This window comes from Pipistrellus kuhlii, unplaced genomic scaffold, assembly GCF_014108245.1.
Source record: "Pipistrellus kuhlii isolate mPipKuh1 unplaced genomic scaffold, mPipKuh1.p scaffold_m20_p_8, whole genome shotgun sequence".
NCBI classification, from domain to species: Eukaryota; Metazoa; Chordata; class Mammalia; order Chiroptera; family Vespertilionidae; genus Pipistrellus; species Pipistrellus kuhlii.
The window spans coordinates 14558351-14581367 of NW_023425584.1; the positions used below are offsets into that span (position 1 = coordinate 14558351).

Below are 23017 nucleotides of genomic sequence, written 5' to 3' on the forward strand. Positions count from 1 at the left end.
GGGGTGTGCAAGAGGCAGCTGATGGATGACTCTCTCTCATCGATCTTTCTAATTCTCTATGTCTCTCCCTTCCTCTCTGTACAAAATCAATAAAATATATTAAAAATAAATAAATAAATACATACATACATAAATACATACATAATACATAAAATCTGATGTGTAGGGGTCATCAGAAAACAAGTTACTCTTTGCATAAAAAAGCTACTTATGCAATTAACTAAAATTAATTATGCTTGTATAAATTATATAAACAGCTCAGAGATCGATTTTTGACTAATTAAGCTTTAATTTAGTTTAGAAAACTAAACCATATAAGCTTTTATGAGCAACCCCTACTCACCCATTGAAAGGAAAGAGGTAAAATCATAGCTTTTGGGAAGCATCTGGAGAAATAAACAATTTAGGAAGGCTGCACAGACAGAAATTATAGTCAATTATCTAAAATGTAAAGCCATATTTTGAGGTTATGCTGTCCTTCATTTTCTCAAGAGTACCCCTTAATTAAATGCAAATAATCAGAAATAGCAATTAATAGATTGCCATAATTCCCTGATTAGATAATGGGACCCATTTACAATACTTTCAGGTTGCTTTGGACTCTGAAAAATTAAATGGAGTGTCTATTCATAAATTTCTCTCCAGTGTATTTGTTAGTGAACGTTTTCTACAATGGCGCTATCTCAGAGGCCAGTCCTAAGACTGGCAGCCATCGTGCCATCAGCACTATTTCTAGGACATCCAACCTTCCTTAATAAATAGGGATGCAGACTTTGCATAGACCAGCTACAGGCACAGGGCTGTCAACATATATAAGTATCACACCATACAAATAAAAAACAAGTCATTCACAGTCAACTAGCCTCTCATAAATGGCATAGTGCACAGCGGAGTGCCAAGTATAAATGCATTATTCCTTCATTCCCTCTTAGTGAGGGTGCACTCTCCTGTAGTAAAAACTGAATGGCAAGTCCCTCTTCTCACCATTGTACAGAGACTACCTACTCCATGCTTTCGCCCCATCAGGGCATATGAACTTGCCTCTCCTTTGACCTGGAATCTCCCTCAGCTCATTGCTTGTTGTCTCTCACTCATTCTTCTGGCTTTTACTAAAATTCACCTCTCCAGAGATGCCTATGCTGATCTGTGTTTAAAGCAAGCTATGGTCACATCTTTGTACTTCCTTCAGAGGCCATGCCATAGTATATAACTGTACTGCTTTTTTTTTTTTTTTTAATAGTTTGTTTGTTTATAGACAGTCTCATTCACTAGAATGGCTATACTTAGCTTCCTCTGTTTTACATGGTTCTAAGTTGAATCAGCAATAATGTGTATCTATCAAATATCATAGTGACTGCAATTTTGAGAGCAGGAATGATTTTTTTTCCAGCCACACCCACATGACATATGCTTTTAAGACTCCATTAGTCATTCCTTTAAAAGGGAGCTTATGACTCTAGGCTGAATTTTAGCAACTGAATAATCTCTTTGTAAGGCAACTCTCCAAATGTTCAAGTTGACAATAATAATCACAAGCATTTTCTGGGTTATCTCTAATCTTCAGCAAATGAGTGAGCAAGGCTCGAAAAAGTGGTTACTTTGCCAATATCACCTGGCTCCTCAGTAGCAGAGCTGAGCGTGAACCCAGCCTATGGTCTATAAAGTACCTTAAAGCACCCTGCCCCTCTATAACATCTCATTTTATCACATATTAGACTTCTTTCAAAGCATCAGTTGAACCAAGGCTGCAGAATAACTCTGAACAATGAGTGTGATGGCAAATGAGCCAAGAAGCTGGGCAGTCTGCACTGGGAGGATTTGTTGTAACATAAGTAAGTCTGCTGGTTGTGAGGCCTCTTCATCTCTCTAAGTTCAATAAAGGATTCACACCATATGAGAGAGGGGTTCATTATAAAACACAAAGACAACGTCTCAATAAATGGGGTGGGAGCCATACCACCTGGTGGGAATATATGGGCATTTAAAAAGTGCTGGGAATCAGTGCATCTTGGGGATCCTCCAGATCCTCAGATTCTTCATGTGCCCTGTGGTTGACTATTTGAACTGTCCTAATAATGTCACAAGCATGAGGACTTGGGGCTCTGAGGAATAAAGACTGTGATGTCTCAGCCTGCGGAGTATCATGGGAGGATGATGGCACAGTAGTTAGGAGTTCTGGGTTCAGCTAGGCTTCACATCCCAGCTCTGTCACTCACTGCAACCCTGGGAAAGTGACTGGACCTCTCTTCTAAGCCTCAGTTTCCCCATCGGGAGAAAGGGGATAAATATAGGATCCATCTCCTAGGACTCCTATAGGGATGGAATAATATAGCCAATGCTCAGTGCTTAGTAGCATGCCTGGCACAGAATAAACTCTCAATACATGTCATCCTACTAATGACAATCATCTATTTTCAAATCCTGCAGTTAATGTACCTGAAAGTGGCCAAATACTGTTTTGTGCCAATGAAGAATGCAAAATACTTATTATAAACAAGCTTCCTTTTTCTAATGCAGAAAGTATTTGTAGTAACTGTGGGGAATTACAATATGTATTATCCTTATAGGTGGAGTTCCCAATCCAACCAAATGTAACCAAACGGTCCTTAAAGAAAGCAACCATCATGACACAATCTTACTGCTTTTCTACTTAGGGTTTTCTTTTTACCTTTTTTATTTTATTTTTTGAATCCAATGAGTGTCACATAAATACATTCTCCTTGCAAAATGGTTGACAGAATGTGGTAACAAGGCAAAGTCATGCTTCACTGGCCTTTCCCACCTGACTCACCACCCTCACCCCCCAAAACGTCTAACTGCACCCCCTGAGGAAATTTTCAGATTTCCTAGGGATCCACAGACAGTGTTCTTTAGATTGCCATCATCTCTTTTTCCTTTGTGTTCCTTTGTTCCATTTCACTTTGGTATCTGTGCAATGATTTTGTCATGAAAGCCCCCCTCTTTGTGCCAAACCACTCCTTCATACATTCCTACAGCACCCACTTACCATAGTGGCATTTTTATATTTGTTTCATCATATGATTACTTCCTGTCTCCCCCATTATACAGCAAGCTCCATGAGGAAGGGACTGCATTTACTTCTGCTCACTATTGTACTTCCAACACCTGGCACCGTACTTGGCTCACAGGAAGAGCTCAATAGACATTTGTAGTAAATGACTGTAATTCATTCATTAGGCTGTCACCAGATAGTAACTAGAGTAACAAAAGGTTGAAGAGTGGAGAATTTCATTTGGAACCATTCACCTGGACCAGAAAATTATTTTTCAAAGAAAAACGACAAAAGTCGGAAAGAAGCACAGGGCTCTACGCCAGTGAATAAACAAGGCACAGATAATCCCAGCCCTCATGAAACTCTCCTTGCCAAGAAACACAATGCAGGTTTCAGTGGAGAACATCAGAAATTTCTTATGTGAACTATAAAGCAATCATTTCTAAAACAACAACCAATTACATGTGGCATTAAGATGGTTTGACTCAGTGAGAGGCTAAGGGATCCAAATGATTATTTCTCTCTATCTTTGGATTTTAGTGAAAGTATTTCCTTTTTTAAAATTTTGGAATTAAGAAATTTGTTAGAGAAAGAAAACAAGCTTGCATAACATGGCTGATTACAGTCTTGTGCATAAATAGTGGAAACTCCCTGATATTGGCCAACCTAAATTTGATGGCCAGATAAGAAGGTGCTGCGTCTTTTACCATATATTAAATAAACACTCGTTTCCTGACTTACTTGAGTCTGCCAAATGAAACTGTTGTCAAGGTCTACTGCTCTTGTTCAGTCCTATTTATTCTAAAGTTGGGAGGTTGACGGTAGTACTTATTGGGCATGAAACTTTAAGCAGATCACTGAGCCTCAGCTGCTCCTTCAATCAAAAGGGTGAAATTAAATGATCCCAGACATGTCTTTCCCATTGGGATGTTTGTAAAGAATCACACAGAATGCAGTAGATGTGAACAGGTTTTCTAAGGTGCAGAGAACCTTTACAAGCACAACAATGCTATGAGGAAAGAATAGAGTTCTGTGGGTTTTTATTATTATTATTATTATTATTATTATTATTATTTTTATTTTATTTTTTTTATTTTGTTTCTTGGAATACAGCAAGGACCAAAAAATGCCTATTGTGATAAAATGATGATTACGTCGACGTGGTGACAATGACTTCATGGAACTTTTTATTGCTAGTGTTTGAGGGGAGAACTGCACATCAATGCTCCATCGGAAGCATCTGCTCATACTGTGTACTTGGTAAGTGGGTATTAAATGGCTCCATATTCTATGGTAGTAATTCCTTCTGAAAAAGGCTTAAACTGGCATTAGCTTCTTTCTGTACTCATTCTTTAACAATAAACTTTTACTTACAAAACATCTACTATTAGAAAATCAAGTTTTAAGAGGTGGTAAGTTTTCCACATAATAAAGGTTATTGATAATTAAAAGCTAACCCAAATTCATAATTTTATCTGCATAAACATTATAGTTTCCATGAAACAGAAAGGCTGTGCTCCTACCTGAGAGCTTCTTTCTGTTCATCTATCAAAGCAACAAGTAGACCATTCACCCTGGCTTGGTAAAGGCAGAAAAGTAATTCAAAAGGCAATCAAACCATGATTTTTATAACACAGGTGCCAGTTATGTAGTTAGTATGGCTCCTTAAAGTATTCATAAGACTAAAATTGCTTGAGGGTTCACTAGTACTGAAGTAGTTTTAAAATGCCCATTCCTTAGGACTCCTGGTTACACCCTGATGATCACTGCCATGGAACGTTACTCAATAAATGGATGACTAATTATGACATAATTATTTCATTGTTTTTGACAGTAATCATCTTCAGAGCAAGTCAAGAGCATAAATATTCAAGTTAGACACATCTGGATCTGGATCCTGATTCTTATTAGCTGGAGAAGTTGGGAAGTTTAAGCAAGTTCTCTTCACTTCAGTTTCCTCAAAGATAAGGGGGAGATAATAGTACACATCCCCTCGCAGGGTCATTGAGGAATATGAGAGAGAACACAGGGACTTAGCATTATGCTCAATACAAGGCATAGCGTTTGTATGGTTAATAGCATTTCTTGTTACTACCATGGTACATTGTACTTTCCAAAGATTACTGCAACACTATTTCTGTATTATTTCCCCGAGGCTTCCCTAACAAATTACTACAAAATTGATGGCATAAAACAACAGAAATTTATTCTCTCAGAGTTCTGCAAACCAGAGGTCTGAAATTAAGGTGTCAGTGAGGCCACACTTCCTTGGAAGCTCTGGAGGAGAAGCTGGCATTGCTTGGGTGTAAAATTCTCCAATGCCCACCTCTATGGTCACACTGCCTGCCTCTCCTCTGTCAAATCTTCCTCTGCCTGACTCAGAAAAACAGTTGTCATTGGACTTAGGGCCCAACTAGATAATGCAGGATGATTTCCTCACCTCAAGATCCTAAATTTAGATAAGGCATGTATGGCAACATGCACAGGTACCAGGGATTAAGAGGATTAAAGCCAAGGATTTATCTTTTAGGGGACCACCATTTGACCCACTATCATTTCCCATCCTACATTCTTTCTTTTTAAAATAAATTTTTATTGATTTTTAGAGAGAGTGGAAGGGAAAGGGAAAGAGAGAAACATTAATGTGTAATCAGTTGCCTCCTGCACACCCCCTACCAGGAATCAAGCCCAAAACCCTAGAGTGTGCTCTTACCAGGAATCAAACTGGCACCCTTTCCATGCATGGGACAATGCCAACCCACTGAGCTACACTGGCCATTGCCCATCCTATATTCTTCTCTAGAAACTTAAATGTCCCCGTGCACAGGTGAAGTTTAAGTGCCATCCTTGTGAATCCAGTCAGGATTCTGTGTCTGCCTCGACCAGCAGAGTAAAATGGAAATGAGGCCACCTGACTTCTGAGTCTGGGTCATAACAGCATCATGTATGTCCACCACTTAAGTGCAACACATTCTGGAGCCTAGCTACCATGCAGCTAGGAAGCCCAAATTGGCCCATGGAGGGGTCATGTGTAGGTGTTCCGTCTTGCTGAGGTCCCAGCTCACGGCCAGCATCAACCACCCACACAAGTAAGTAAAAACACCTCAAGAAGACTCCAGTTCCTGATGTTGAGACAACTTCAGACTTGGAGTCACCACAGCTCAAGGGCTAGAGAGACCTCAGGGGACTCAAAGAAGCCCATTGAGTTCTACCCAGATTGGAGATTCCTAAGCAAAAGAAATTACTGCTGTTCTACTAAGCCACTGATTTTTGGGGTGGTTTGTTGTGTAGCACTAGATAATGAAATGGGTTATTCATTAAATAACTGAATAGATAAAAATTTAAAAAGGCACAATCAGATGTATTTTCTGGCATTTAGCATCTTGGATTTTTGTCTAATTAAATATAGTGCAAGCAAACAAACATACACAAATAAACTTCTAGAGAAAAATGTGATTCAATCTCTCTTACTCCAAACTGAAGAATATGGAAAGATGAAACAATTAGACCGAGAAACTATTTGAGCTGTTCCAAACTGCATATGTTACATATCGGTAGAATCAGACTCAGAAATGGTCCCTGGCCCTCCTCCCCGTCAGTACAACTCTTCACATCACAAAATACCACCTTGCTCCTCACGGGCAAGACGAAAAATCATTCATAGTTTCACATATGTTATTTGGACCATCTGTTCATCAGATGATAAGAAACTTTATTCTCCTCTTTCTGTTAAATTATTTTGGTTGCTTTCCTACCTTAATCCCATGGTTCCGGGGCTTAAAAACTGTCTGGAGCACAGATAGGAAAGGCAGAAATTGAAATATGAAGAGGTATGAAAAACATCTTTGTTCAAGAGCATAGCACACCCTCTAAGCCCTAGCTAAGAGATGGGCCAGGAGAGTCTAGACCTGCCTGATAACCGACAACTTGGTGCAATGATGGAAATGTGTTGTGTCTGCTAAGATAGCTGCTGGATGTGTGTGATGTGGTTGGTGTCACAGAGGCACCACGTTTTTACATTATTCTCTTTCAATTTCATATTGGACAGTGCAGTTCTAGACCAAGTAATTACAAAGCCAACTTGACTTAGAAATCCTAACTAATGATTCTCAGGCCAGCCAACTGACCTGAAACCTCCTCTTATTTTCTGGGTTTCTTTCTACAGCCTGCATAATCCCCCAGCTGCTGGGGAAGGGCTGGCTCTCATGATAATGTGATCTTTGGGATTTGAAAATTCTCTCCTATGACAGCTTAATGCCTCAGAGGAAACAGATCCCCAAAACGTGGTCACAACTTCCAATTTCTGAGAGTTGTTCAGAGTTCACAGCCACAGCATGACCGATTAGACCTTAAAATTCCATGAGAGAGTGGCTATGTGTGATGCATGAAGACAGCAGTACTTCCAGGGAGATTTTCTGACATGCTTTATTTTTCTCAATTCTAGATGCATAAAAAGAATTCTGAGTGCATGAAGACTGTAATAGTGGCAAAGGTCAGGAATATGATCCAGATGACAGGCTGGGTTGCACAGTAATTTGTTTATAATTGGATCTTCAGCTTCCCAGGGTGACCTCTCATGAGTACAATTTGCATCCTGTTTGACTTGACCAGTGTCAGCTCCCTTCCTCTCCCCACCCCTGCCTCCTTATTGTCTCTCCAGGGCCCGGGGCTCTCAATACTGGAACCACAGTGTCTGAGGCTCTGTGACCAAGTTTAAATCACCACTCTCAGGCTACAATCATGGTGCTGTCTTTGCTCTAAACACCCTCACAAGGCCTTATCCATCCTTCCAGACTCAAATTAAGAAGTCTTCCAGGTCTGGCTAATTTCTTCTTCATACTCCCTTAAAATATTTGTCATTTTTTGGAACACATTAAAATTACACATGTATTTATTTTCTTCCTAACAATTATGATCTATCAAAGAATACGATTTTATTTATTATTATAATTTTTAGTGTCCATACCAAACACAGAGTATTGCACAAATAGTGTGCTTAAGAAATACTGACTGAATTGAAGCAAATTTGCCCAATAGATTATATGTGTGTGGCAAGCATGGTGTACAGCATTTTGCAGCAATGACAGTGACCAAAATCATCCTTAATGATTTGCATTCATGCAAAGGCATAAAACACAGTGAGTTTCAAACCAAACTGGACATTGCAGAGCGCTATCCCAGGACTGCTCATGGAACAGAATAATTTTCTCTTTTGTTTTTCTGCAATTTTCATGATGCCTTAAAAAAATACCATTGTGGTGATTTTCCATGTTCATGAATATGAGTTAATGGATGAGAAGCAACCACAGAAGTCAAAGCGCTGAGGGTTGGAACCATGATGTTCTCAATATGGGAGGCCTTGTTATGCTCCCAAGTGAAGCTGGCATCTGGGCCAAAGTGGATGCTACCTTCACATACAATATATTCATTAACTGCATCAAACAAAAAGTACAATTAAAGCCAATAATATCATTTTCTCTCATTAACTAAGCAAATTTGTATTAAAGAAGATGATGTCTCCTGCTTCTATGCTATTTCACACTCTACTATTGTCTTTCTTTTCTCATGTCAGTAACATGTAGCATGTAGTTGATACACAGGATGGAGTATCTATATTAAAAATCCTTTTCATAATTAAATTCAAGCACTCATCTCATTTATGACCCACCTACCCCAATAAATCCACTAATACATCATTTTAAGAGCACTATAAAGCTCTATGTGTCCATCTTCACAAGTATTGATGTAAAGTGACTGACTTTTCATATTTTTTTGTCACTCGTTTATTCAATAAACACTCTAAGTATCTGCTGTGTGCTAATAAGCAAGGTGCTTAAAGCTGTGGATTCAACGGTAAATAGTATAAGGTGATTGTCTTCTGGAACTCACATATGACTAGGAGAAGCTGCCAGGCAAAGAAATGCAGTACTACATGCAGCCAGCTCCTCGTCCCACTACCACTGCATGGCACCAGGTTCAGCAAAACACAAAATGCCAGCTAAACTGGGGGCACTTTGAAGACTAAATGAGAAGAGAAAAGCTTAAAAAGGACAATGTTTATAAAAAATCAAATGTGGACACTATTTGCGAGGGAGTCTGTGGATACTACTTGCAAATGACCTCTTTCCTGGGAGGAAAGTCCTGGCTGGGAGCTCAAAGAGCAGGACTCTCAGAATCACATGGCTTCATCCTCCTAGGCTGCAGCTAATGGCCTCTCACTGGGTCTGTGGTTAGTCGAGCAAGCTACACTGTGATGTGGGCAATGCACCTGGGTAGCAGGAGACTGGGACCACGAGAGGTGAGAGCTGAAATGGAAAGGTCATCTTTCAGGGAAGGTCAAAGGCAGCTAGATGCATGCTGCCGTTGAAAGGAAGAAGAAAACCTAAGTAAACACAGGGAGCTCATTGATAGGACAGCAAGGGTATAGGTGACCTGGCCTTCAAGCAGAAAAGAATGTTCCAGGGCAAGATTAATGCCCTGTGGTCTAGGAAAGCCAGAGGGTGGATATCCCCAAGGAGCCTTGGTTCCTGACATGCTCCAGGTCCCAGGCTTCCATGTCCTATGCTCCCATGACAGCCCTCTCCCCTGCCTTGGCATGGGCACTCTCACTCCCCTCTACTTGAGTTAGTTTGACAGGTCACAATACCTTGAGCCTTCCCCAAACAGACACTGAGTAACTGTCTGGAGCTGCGGAACACACTGGTCATTCCCTCTGGCTTTTACTGCTTTACAATGTGTCTAATTTACAAGTATTAGAATGCCTTCCTCTGACCCTCAGCGGATCTTCATCTCACTGCAGGGTAAATAAATCATGTCTTTGACACTGCACTGAACAAATCCAATTTGTCTTCATGAAAAATCACCCTTGGAAAACGGGCAGTGTTGTGTCCTGATCAAGAGCCTGGGCTCTGGGGTCAGACTCTCTGTGACCGGATCCCCATTTCATGGCTCCTGCAGCATGACCTTGGGTGAGTGGCTGCACTTCTCAAAGCCTCTGCTTCCCCATCTGTAAAATGGTGTGTGCCCGGTTGGGGTTTTATGAGGGTTATATGGAAAATTATAAAGTAAGTTCTATAGAAGCTTTTCTTAAACAAGTGGACGTTCAGTTTTTACATAACCACCAGTTCAATGGTTTAAATTTTGACATTCTGATGAAGAAAAAAGGAATAGAAGTTAGGGAATCTATGAAATACAGGTATAGACTGCTACACTTTACTGAGGAACTACCATGTGCTCGACACTGACCAGATACTTGACATCCATTATTTGATGTGTGGTCTGCACAAAGGCAACTGACAACACACGGGAAGCCACCCGAACACCAGGCACTAGGTTGGGGCTACAAAGTGAAGAGAACACAATGCCTGCTCCTGAGAAGTTCCTAGGATGGTTGAGGTGCTGACTCCGGGTCAGGCAACCTTGCTATCTATCTACTTTGCTTCAATCCTGGGCAAAATGAGGATTTCCAATGAGGTGACTGCTCAGGTTCCTATTTCATCTAAAACAAATGATTTCACACCCATTGGGCTAAAAGATCAGGCCAATTATTGATAGTTCCCACGCCTTTCAAGTTTTGCCACTTATTAACCACTTGTACTAAATGATATGGATGATCAATATTATAGTATTTGGGGAGGTCTTTGAGGTCAAGTTTTTTGGACTGGGCGGCCAGAATGTATTGGCAGAAGCAGAAACCCTTCACAGAGTGAGCTCTCATTCTGTCAAGGCAGAGCCCCAAGACAAAACCAGAGTGTTCTAACAGGAAGATGCCTTCTAGTCTTTTAAAGGGCACCTAGGTCAACACACTCATTTCTATACTGAGCCCCAGAGAACAAGGTGATGTGGTTCATGGCTGCCTCGGCATCCAGTTCCCTGACACTCATGCTAGGGCGTTCTGCACGGCCCACAATTTATCCAACTGGCTAACAGACAGTAGGAATAGATTCAAATCTCTACTGTACTATGTTAGAGCTGTGAGATCTCAAATCAAGTCACTGAGGCTCTCCCCTGCCTTGTGAAGTTGGTATCATAACAGTGCCTATCTGCATAAGGATTAGGTTTGATAATGCTTATTAATTGCAATAGCATAGTGCCTGACACAAAATGAGCCTTCAATAACTGATGATAATGATGGTAGCAAATACTCCTCAGAAAGCACTTCTATGTGCCAAGCTCCATTTCAAGCACTTTGCACTCATTACCTCATTTACATTTTACATCCATCCTATGAATAGGTAGGTATTGTTATTACTCCCAAGAGATTGCAGTGCAGAGAGGTTGAGAAACTTGCCAAAGTGGCAGAAAGCAAGTTTGTAGCTAGAACATCTGTCTCTGGAGTCTGAGCCCTTGACCACTACGCTGTGGTGTAGGCTGGCTTGTGACTTTCTGTTGACAACTTTTGTGTCTTCCTCTGCATCAGAGGCTGCTATAAATGCTTATCAGGAATTAGCTGACAGTTATCACACCAACCTATGACCTAGATATTAATAGTAAGTTTATATTAAATGTTCACGTTAACAGAACAAGATGATAAAACAGAAGGTGGAGACAGTGGAAAGACAGAAATCATCAGTTCCGGGGCAAGGAGCAGTGAGAGAAGGACTGGACATTCAGAACCACCAGGAAACTACTCGAGGCAGGACATGTCTGTGGATTCCTCAGGTGGAAAGACATTTGTGATTGGATAACATAGGTGGGCAATAAAGACAATGGACGATTTGGGCAGCTTCAGAGTTTAGTTGAGGAGCCAGACCATTGTGGCAATTAGGGGGAGGGGTACAGTGTGGTGGAACGGCTCGGGCTAATAAGCCAAGCACAGTTCTTTTACTTACTCATTGTGTATCTTCCAGGAAGTCAACCACTTCTCTGAGCCCTGTGTTTCCATTTATTACCATGGAGATAATAAAAAATCGCTAATCTTAGAGTTGTTTTGACATTTATATGGGATATTTTAAATACCAAGCACAGTGACCAGCACAGAACAGACATATAATAAATATTAGTCCCTCTGTACAGCACAGATTGTGATGAACTAGGATGGACTGATTTATAGGTGTTTACAATATAAGTAAACCGCACACTCCCCCACATGGGAGAAAACTGAGCAGAAGAGTGTAACCTTGCTCTCCTGCCTCGAAAGGAACACCACAATATCCTGTTAGAGCAGAGGAGGACAACCTCATTTTTCTTCAGACTTACATCTGGGACAAAGAAAACTTAGTTGGATGTTTGTCCAGATGGTTATAACAAAAGGATTCTTCCAGCATACATCCTTAGGGATAGTATGGAATGCAAGCCAGACGACAAGAACATTCTGGATATCCAATCTTGGGTACATTGCCAAGTCCTCACAAATACAGTCAGATGACATCATTCTCTTGGTTTATTATTACTCAGAGGGTTTGACTATAGAGTGAGCCTTCCCAAGTCCCAAACTATTGAATACTCCAGATGTACAGAATGATCACTCTTTCCTATTGGCAATATTTTTAAGTCCCTGCCGAAAACGCCGGGCTATCATCTCATTGTTTTCCTTTGCTCTCTCAACCCCACATGCTCCAATGTAACACGGGTTAATACCTCCTTCATTTTTAAGATCTTCCTGGTCAGGAAATTATTATTTGTGGAATAGAATTATAACTCTAAAAGGATATGCTTTACACTGTGATGGATGGGAACATATGCTCTGAAGTTTCAGGGAAAGATCAATTTTCTGACAATTCAGCTCTATTTGCACAAATGCATTACTGTTATAAAGCACCAATTATGGCTAATAAAGGCATCATTCTCACCCCAGTAAGTACTTGGTTTGGTAAAGCTCTGAGAACTCTCAACTTTGGCAATCAATTTCCTTAACTATGGGAAATAGCCTATTTCATATAGATTATTACTTTAATGTCGTATTACTCCCTAAGTTCACACACTCTCAGAATGAATTGTCTCTCAATTTACATTTACATGGACCTCTCATTATTAGGCTGGCCAGATTAAACGCACTTCAGGAGCCACATTAGTATTATATCACATTTATCAGCGTTTTAGTTCATATTCATCACAATCACTGCTAAGTCTTTCAGGTTCTATAAATTAACTTCATGCCAACCTAGGTAAAAATAACAAAAATAGCCTCAAATAGGGAGTTCATGGCATACAGGATTTTCAGCGCAGCTCCAATGGGAAGGTAAGGCATTCTATTCTGTTTTTTTGGGTCCTATGACCCAACCATCTCACCAGCTACAACCTGGGAGAATTTCAGAATGTCTTCTAATACCTCAGCTCCTACCTTCAACCAGTACATGGTCAGATGTGTCAACAACATCCCTTTAAATGGCTTTTGAATTTTTATTGTCCATTCTCCTATCCGGCCTTCAGGCTTCCCTTATTTAATATGGTAATTGAGAAGCTTTTCCATTTTACAAGTTTGTAAACCTCAAAATAAAAACACCACAGAACATGAACATCAACAACTGGCAATTATGGGCACAAAAACTTAAGAACATGTGGACCCAGGATTTGGTCTTCAGAGCCCTAAACTCTGAGAAAATTTCCCCATTATATTGCATCTTCTCCTGAGCAAGCATGTAGACCACAAATCTGATCACATCTCTCATCTGATAAAAACGCTTCTCTGAATTCTCTTTGACTATAAAGAAAGTAAGTCCAAGTTCAAAAAGTGTCTACTGCATCTGATTCATAAACAGAAGCTAATGTGCTCCCCTAGTCCAGAGCATATTACCTTGAACCCCTACAATCCCATGGACACTGACCCGTATCCTCTTCCAAATTTCAAGTTGTAATACCAAAGTCTTTCTCTGTTTTTCAATAAATTAAACTATTTTTTTCTTCTCAAGAAAGAAATGTGTAAAATCAGATAGTTTCCTAGTTTTAACAACCAGCACTAGAGTGAACCATTCTGAGGCCTGAATCAGTGTCTCTGACCTCGGTTTACAGGGTCCTAATTAAGTCCTAATTAAACACCATGTAACCCTTCCATTAATGATGAATAAAGGCACTCAGAGAAAAATGCAGCCCTTGCTCTTCTCCAAGTTCACTCTGCCTGGGAAACGCATGCAAAAATGATTATCCGGAGCGATAAGTATAATAACAGATGCAGAAAAGGAGCTGAGGGACCCCAGGAAAGGTCTTGTGAGGCAGGGAGGACAGGAAAAGCAGCTTAAGCAGAAGTTACTGCCCAGGCCAGGGAGTGTGACCACTCATAGCATGTTAAGGATAAAAAGAACCTTGATTAATCAGAAAAGGCCAATATCCACTCTCCTATGTGGGAATGTCACTTAAATACCTGACTGCTCATTGCTTTATCAAACAAGATTTTTTTTTTGGTCAATCTAATTAGACTTTTGACATCACAAGAAAGGACTCTAATGACAGCTGATTGGTGCCCTCTACACCCACACTAATTAATGCATTACTTAGCTTGCTAGAATGGCCAGGAAATCTCTAGGAAAAACACAACACAAAAAAAACACACTGAAGTTATTTATTATTTCTGAAGTTATTATTATATCATAATAACTTCAGAAATAATTTTGCCAAGACTTTCTTTTAATTTGAACTTCAACCAGTAAATATTCAATCAGTAGAGTGGCCCTAAGTACCAACAGCAAATTTCCTTCAAAGCAGCATAAACATTAAGTTCTTAAAAAATGAAGCATGGCTCTGTTCCTCTTATTTCCTCTCATCCGATGGTGGCAAAGAAAATGCCCTCCCAAAAAAATCAAGGAGACTCCTGATTAATCGTAATAATGGGCTACCAGGTACAAACTCTTAAAATACTTAGGTAATCCCCAAAGTCTAATTTCCTCTCCATGTTCCAACCCTCTACCTCACAAATCCTTTCGTAAGCATTACTAAAATTAGGGAAAACTTAACCCTTTGAATTTATCCCATATTTCCTCCTGCATCATTTTCTCAAAGTGCTTGTATGCTACAGGAAACAGAATAGTTATCAGAATGAGCAACCAAATACTGAGGGTCGTATAGAAGATGATGCCTCTAAACTAGATAACCAGCCCCCGAGGAACTGTCAGGAGACAGAAGTCCATCCTCCCATGTCATTTGAACAATTTTTTTTTTTTAACCAAGACACCAGGTTGCCAATCATTTTGAATCCTACGATAGCTGCTTTTCTACGTTCCTCCTCGCCACACAGGTCCCTTCCCCACAAGGAGAGGTAAAGAAACTTGTGTGGTTTTACTTACGATTGTGAAGTTCATGACTTTGAGAATCCAGATGGTCATGGCCAAGTTGACCAGTATTAAAATCATCAGCAGCAGGACGAAGAAATACAGGCATCTTTTCCGCCAGCCGTAAATCCCCACTTTGTACACCTGTGGCCCCTCGGAGCTGGGCATGGTGCTCCGGTGGTGTGTGTACTGTTCCTGAGGCATCTGAAACAAACGAAGCGAGAGAGAAGCACTCACATTAAACTGCTGAGAGAGGGATGGGGGGGAAGAAAGGGGAGGAAAAAAATCAACTGATGGAGAGATATGGCTGGCTGCTGTCCGTACATTTCCATCCTCTGGACACTCTAAAAGTCTGCTTCCTCTGGACAAAAGTGGCTCCTCTGGACGTTTGCTTCGCCCAGCCCTCTCTGTTCACGCAGCCATCTCTCATGATGTGTGTAGACTTCCCCATCCACACGTATCCTTGGAGGGAAGGGACCCCAGGAAGCCATTCCCAAAGGTCTCTAAGAATCCAACATCTTTGTGAGGAAGACACTTAAGATCTATTGAAGTCCTAGGGGTCAATTTGGAATTCATCTGAGGAAATGAAATAACCCCAGCAGTTTACTGCAGTGCTATGATATTAACATTCAGGTAATTTATTTGGGGGATAATGACCTAAAATGCAATCATTCTTTAAAAAAAAATTTTTAAACTGATATCAGAGAGAAAGGGAGAGGGAAAAAGAGGGATAGAAACATCAAGGATGAGAAAGAATCATCAACTGGTGCCCCTCCAGCATAGCCCCTACTGAGAATTGAGTCTGAAACCCCGGCATGTGCCCTTGACCAGAATCCAACCCAGGATCCAGCTGACACTATCCCCTGTGCTAGACCAGCTAGGGCTCAAATGCAATCATTCTTAATTACCAGAAAGTCAGTGGCAAAAGTAACAATTTTGATAATCTCTCTATTCCAAAATTCAAAGGAGTGTTGAATGGCACTCAAATTAAACCTCACCTGACCCAGGAATATTTAACAATATGTAATAGCCTGTGCTTACATGCTTCCCTTGACAGAGAACTCACTACCATTAAATTTAGTCTTTAGGAGTCAGACAATTCTAATTTGTATCAATCAATTCATTTATTTAATAAACACAAAAGTAGTTCAAAGTCAAATAAAGTGTACACATGTCTACCAGGAGCTTGCAGGCTAATGGAAGAAATGAACTAGTTAAACAGTGATCACAGCAGAGTGAGATAAGTCAGAACAATATTTGCCAATAGTAATATCCCAACCTCCTTTAAAGTAAGGATGCTTTTCCAAATCTCTGCTATTGACACAAATTATCTTTTTACCAGCACTACTAGTTAGGTACCAACACAAATCTGAGTAAAATGATCACTTCTATAAAATGATAAAACCAAACCAAAGTTTAAATTAAATCTAAACAAAGCCACCAACATTTATCATTCAAAATGGGAAAGAACAGACTAATATAAGGGAAGGTGATTTGCTAAAACTAAAGTGCATAGTGTAATACCACGGACTCCAGCACAGCATCTAATGAGCACATCATCCCCCTGGCCATGAACCATCCCTCAGAACCTCTACTGAGTTTCTCCATTCAAATTACCACACAATCTTTATCTGGGGATTATTACTCCATTTGGTCCTCAGGTAGGCACACTTCATTCCCTAAGAATAAGACCTCCATGATTATTTTCATCTTACTCAACCGCCGCAATTAAATTAGAGGCATGTGGTACCAGAGTGACCATGGTGACAAAGCGTGGGCCCCAAAATCACATCCTTGGTTATTAGGTCATTTTCCAGATAGTGCAGAATATGATTACTTTAGATAATCATTAAAATGGATGTGTAAAACCACCCCTCTTTACCCCCTAGAACTCCAGGCCTTGAGGCATTCCACTTGAAAAACCAAGCAAATTTTTACTTACAGTTCTCTGACTTCTGTCTCATTTCTGAACATGACCCTAACACTGAAACCAGGCCCTAGTATGAGGCTATGTTTAAATATATATGCCTGGACTGAATAAGTGAAGAAATAAATGTACTATAAATGATGAATGAGTCAATGGTTTCCCACCCACTGTGACATCCGCTGCTGTTTGGGGATGCACAAAAGTTGAAGCCAAACACCAGGGAAGTTCTTATTTGTATCTTTGCAAACTTCCTCTGGAGGCTCCCAAAGCATGGTTTCCCAACTCAGCTGTGAAGTTCATGCTGCATGAAAATCTCTATTTAGTAACTCAGCTCCTACAATTCTTTAGGTCAAGGTCGTATTAGGACAACATAGGAACACAAAATCATCACTTACTGGCCCTTTTACAAAGTTCAATAAGAGGGGGAAAATGCCATATGAGTCTGAAGGAAATTAAGTCTTGATTTTCTATGAAATTATATTCCATAAATTAAGGAAATGATCACAGATTCTTGGAATCATATCTGAAATGTTCTTTGATTCCAATCAACTAAGTTTATGAATAACCTGGTTTAAAAGTAGAGAATCTGACCCACTTGTGCATGGCTACACGGTATGTCTCACAAGAATAACAATCCCTGATTCTTGTGGGTATGGTGAATAGCAAGAAATTCTTCACTCATGAGTGTCCAGAAGCTAGACGTATCCCCCACACCAGCTGTCTTTCCTCTGACACTTGCCCCAACCAATGAGAGAATGACATAGCTTAGCTATAAAACAGAAATGCCGTGTTCAATAAATATCTATAAGAGACTGGGGAGAGGGACAGCCCACTTCTACTTTTTTTTTTTTTTTCATACACAGGTTGTTAGAACTTGTCAGAATTCAGTGATTATTTCCACTATGGGTTCTCAATTCTGATGCCCACCAGAGACCACTGAGGAGATAACCAAAATCTCTATGCTCAAGTCAATTAAATAACAGTCACAATGGTCAGCATTTTAAAAACTTCCCAAATGATCCTAAAGTGTAGACAAGGTTGCTTACCACTGGTGTAGAATAATGTCTCTCAGTGCAGCAGGATTCAAAAGAAACTTTGAACAAATTCAAAATCTGAGCTCTGTGATGGAATTAGCACTGTTAAAAAGTTTCCCAGGTCATTTCAAGTGTTTGGGATTTTTGTAAAATAAAAAAAATAAAAAATGGCCTTCTTTTATTCCCCACAGTCCAACCATTTTGAGAAAAAAAAATCTTAAAACAAACTCTACTCTAACACATAAAACAGCAAAAGAGCAAGGATGAGGGATGACCCACTCTTGAAGCACCTCTGCAGAACCCTTGGACTCCTAGAAACCACTGATGTTGCTGACACATTTACTGACTTGCGAAGGTAGCTCCCTTTCAAGTCACTAAGCGAATTATAAGCTGAGCAGGGTTCAGAACGCAGATTCTCTGATGCCTGATGCTGTGGTCTTTCCCTATCTTTTGAGGGCTCCTCTTTCTCCAGCACACTCCTTGTCTGCTTACAAGAGCTAAATGAAACAATAAACTCCAGTCTGCAACTCTAAAATTAAGATAGATCACTTGACCCATCAATAGGTTATGGAACAGGGAAGGCAGTGAGCAATTTTCTAAGAATGACTGCAATAAGGAGCCTTGTCAGCCAAACATACTGTAATGGAAACATCTGTTGTCAATAACCCTGCCTGGAAAGGGACAATTTAGATATGCTGAGTACAGTAATTTTTCTAGTAACACACACATACACACACACACACACACACACACACACACACACAACATGTGGTCATGTTAAAAATGTCAGAGGAAAGACAATCTTCAATCTGTATTTCTCTTTGATTCACAAGAAGTTTGCTGTCCAGAGAATGAAGTTGAAGTTTCAGGTCCTCCCTTGCTCAGGCCCTTTTTTGGCCCTGGGAGGGGCTATAATAATGCATTGCCAGCATTATACTTTTAATTTTTGTTGTTGTTGTTAATCCTCACCTGAGGATATTTTTTCCCATTAATTTTTTTAGACAGATGAAAGAGAAGGAGGGGAGAGGGAGATAAAGAGAGAAGGAGAAAAAGACACACACACACACACACACACACACACACACAGAGAAAAACATTGATATGAGAGCCAAAGCAGCTACGGTAGACCCTTCTTCAACTTCCTTTTATGTTGTCTGACTTTGGACGAATTGCATGCTTTCTGGAGGTCTAACTAACAGGAAATTAAATTAGGGGTTCAAATAGTTTGGGTGCAATGGTATATATATATATATATATATATATATATATATATATATATATATATATATATATATATATATATATGGTTTGCAGACACTTCCCTGTAGAAGTACATTATTGCAAGCTCCCTGGTATAGAAGTGTCTTTCAGGAATTATTTCACCCTTGGTGCCAACTCACCAAGCATGGTGTAATGAAGGTGCAGGACCAAAAGACACATTGCTATATAAACATCTCCTATAGTGGCCAGCTCCAGAAATAGGTGGGTAGTAGAAAAGTCAAAAGCTTGTCATGTAAAATTTCAAAAGCAGGATTCAATCCTCAGTGACACCTAGTCAAAACAGAAATTCTCTCCTGTCAAGGTTATACTCAATTCAGCATATCCCATATAATAAAGATGTAATATGCAAATGGTTGTTACACCATGAAATGTAACAAATGACCTTGGATCATGGGTCAGCAAGAGGGTGGAGCAGTTAGCTACAAGTGGGTGGCAAAGAGCTACAGGAGTGGGCAAGGCAGCAAGCTATGAGGAAGGCTGAAGGGGGGAGCTACAGGAGGGCAGGGCAACAGCTATAGAGCTACTGGTGAGCTACTGGTGCACTGATTCACGCACAGGGCTACTAGTATAATTATAAATCACCGCACCATTTTTCTTTTCTTTTTTAAAATGGGACACAGAAAATAGAATTAATCAAAATTCTTGTGTTTGCAGGTTATGTGCACTGTGTCTCTATTTTGTATGTAAAGTTGAGTGCTTTATGTATCACGACCATCTACATTTTAAAAAGGAAGTTCTATTGAAATGATCAATTTCAATAAACAATGATCTTTTCCATTGTCTGTACAGAATGTGATAGTGCCCAATAGCTGTCATATGAAGAGACTAAGCAACCAAAAACTGTAGAAAAAGTATGTCAGTTAATTATTAATATTATTTTTTCTGGATTTTATGATATGCCATCTTCTATAATTAATAATTTAAATTTCTTTCTCATTCCAAATAAATATTCATGTGTTTAACTTAAGATTGTACTTCTAATTCTTCAGGTTTCTTTCCCCTTAAAACAGCCCTGTATGTTGTTTAAGCTTCAGACCTCACAAAACCTGGATCCCCCTCTGGCCCCTCCACAAGGAACCCCAAGCATACACTGAAACCTCAGTGTAACACCACCACTGCCCAGCACTGCCTAGCTGAGCTGGATGGGAGGCTGGAAATGAAAACTCCAAGGTAGAAATGCAGCAAAAATGTGAAAGATGGCCAAGTGATTTTCCAGTGCAAGTGACTTTCAGACTTTGGAATGTATAAGCAACACTCCAGGGTATTGATTAAATGCAGACTCCTAGGCATCGCACCAAAAGATTCTAATTTAGTAAGTCTGGGTGCACCTCAAAAACCTCTATTTTTAACAAGCACCAGAAGTGATCCTGATAATAATGGCCCAGACAGTATGCTTCCAGAACACGAATTTAGATCCATTACAGAAAAGTACCCTGGCCCATTTTTGCCTATACTTCTGTTATTTTTCACTGGGTGACCCATCTTCTTCCCATATATACTTGGCCTTCTTTCAGATTTTTGCTGCATTTCTACCCTGGAGTTTTCATTTCCATCCTCCCCTTTCAGTAATATATTGAATATTATGCTCTTTGCAGCCTTTGGTATCTTGGTTTTTTCAATGTGAACAGATCTTTCCTGCCATTAAAAAGATCTTAACTTACCTTTATTACCCTCTCTACCTCTTACTTACTTTTACTCTCATTGATGCCCTAGCAATCTCTAAAAATTTCATATTCTCATCCATCCACATAAATTAACCACTAAAAATCACTAGTGATGACCCTGATCAGAATTCAATGAACTTTTCTTAATGTCCATTTTTCTTGGACTTTCTGTAGTTTGTAAAAAAAATATATATATTGGTTTCAGAGAGCAAGGGAGAGGGAGAGAGAGAGAAACATTAACGATTAGAGAATCATTGATAGGATGCCTCCTCCATGCCCCATACCCATATTGGGGATTGAGCCCACAACTTGGGCATGTGCCCTTGACCATAATTGAACCTGGGACCCCCAGTCTGAAGGCCAATGCTGTATCCACTGAGCCAAACCAGCAAGGGCCTTTCTGAAGTATTGGATCTTGCCAACTTCTCCCTTCCATCTGGAAAGTTTGTCTTTTGGCATTGATGACAATGCAGGTCCATGGTTTCTTATTTATTTCAGTGATTACTATCTGCTTTTCCAACCTCTCCTCCCTGCCTCTTTCTTCCAAGTTCACATTAAGACTTAGTGTTATCTCTCATCTCGGAGACAATGTTCAGGGCCATGGTTTCATTGTGTGCTTCTATTGATAACGAAACTCATCTTACCATCTGAATTCTCATTTCCATCTCAAACTGGACCTGTCTAAATATCTCTCATCCATATACTCCCTCATCAAATAATTACTGATCATTGGTCAAATTCTACTTATTGGGCAAAGGGTCTCAAGATATCACAAATAATTAGAATTACACTGCATTTATGAAGCTCATAGCCATGGCAGTGGGGGGGAAATTAATAGTAAATGCATAGAGACCACATGAATGCTGTGAAGTGTTTTCACTGCAATATATCCGATAATGTTAAAGAGAACATCAGAGGATGAAAGATATTTTATAGACTCATCAACAGAGAACTCTCTGAGGATGTAACATTTAAGCTGAGACTTGAAGGATAAAAAAAAGACATTGAGGTGAAGGCTGGGATGAAAACAAATTCCAGACAGAGGAAATAAAGCAAAGTCCCCATTGTGGACAAGGTCTGTGTGACTGTCTGTGGTGAGTAAAGTGGAAACGGGCATGAGATGAGGCTGAAAAAGTTGGCTTGGAGCGAGATGATGCTGGATCTTTGAGACCAGGGTACAAAGACAGAACCAGTTTTTGAAAAGTTTATGAAAATCCTTGGCAGAATTTGAAACAAGGGAGTGATAACCTGATTTATAATAGCAACAGCACCTGGACCAGAACAGGTGAGAAATAAATATATGTTGTTTAATGGCATTCAGTAGACTTTTTCTACACCGATTTTTCTATTCCTCTACACCGATCATACATTAAAACACTCCCAAAAGTTAAAAAATTCGGCAAAATTATTCTTAACCAGTATAACATGCCCTTGTAAGAGGCCTACTTGCATCTGTGGGGATTTATCAGACATGTGGATATTAAAAAGGAGTCCATCTACTCAAACACAGTCTTTTCTTGAGAATGATAAGACAGAAAGTGCTTTCCATCAGATTTTGGGAATAATTTTACATTGTTACCCAACATATTTTACAGTCACATAGTCATCTCTCTGAATATATCCCAAAATTTACTAAGTATTTAGAACTTCTCTGAACACCAGGAGCACCTAAAAATGGTATGTATGAATATCTATCTTTCATCCATCTATCTATCTATCTATCTATCTATTCATCTATCTTCTATTTATCTATCTATCTATCTATCTATTCATCTATCTTCTATTTATCTATCATCTATCTATCTATCTATCTATCTATCTATCTATCTTCTATCTATCTACCTTAGTATATACTCTTGTTCAATAAATGAATAAAAATCAGGCCACTGCTGAAC

General features: G+C 39.7%; 1 protein-coding gene across 2 annotated transcripts in view; it reads right to left on the reverse strand.

The window, feature by feature from the left end:
* SGCD (sarcoglycan delta) overlaps positions 1 to 23017 on the reverse strand; it is a 415700-nt gene that overhangs the window by 248193 nt on the left and 144490 nt on the right. For both annotated transcript variants that reach the window (XM_036423826.2, XM_036423825.2), the window contains exon 2: positions 15232 to 15420. In XM_036423826.2, the coding sequence (XP_036279719.1) occupies positions 15232 to 15420 (189 nt within the window). The remainder of the gene's footprint in view (positions 1 to 15231; positions 15421 to 23017) is intronic.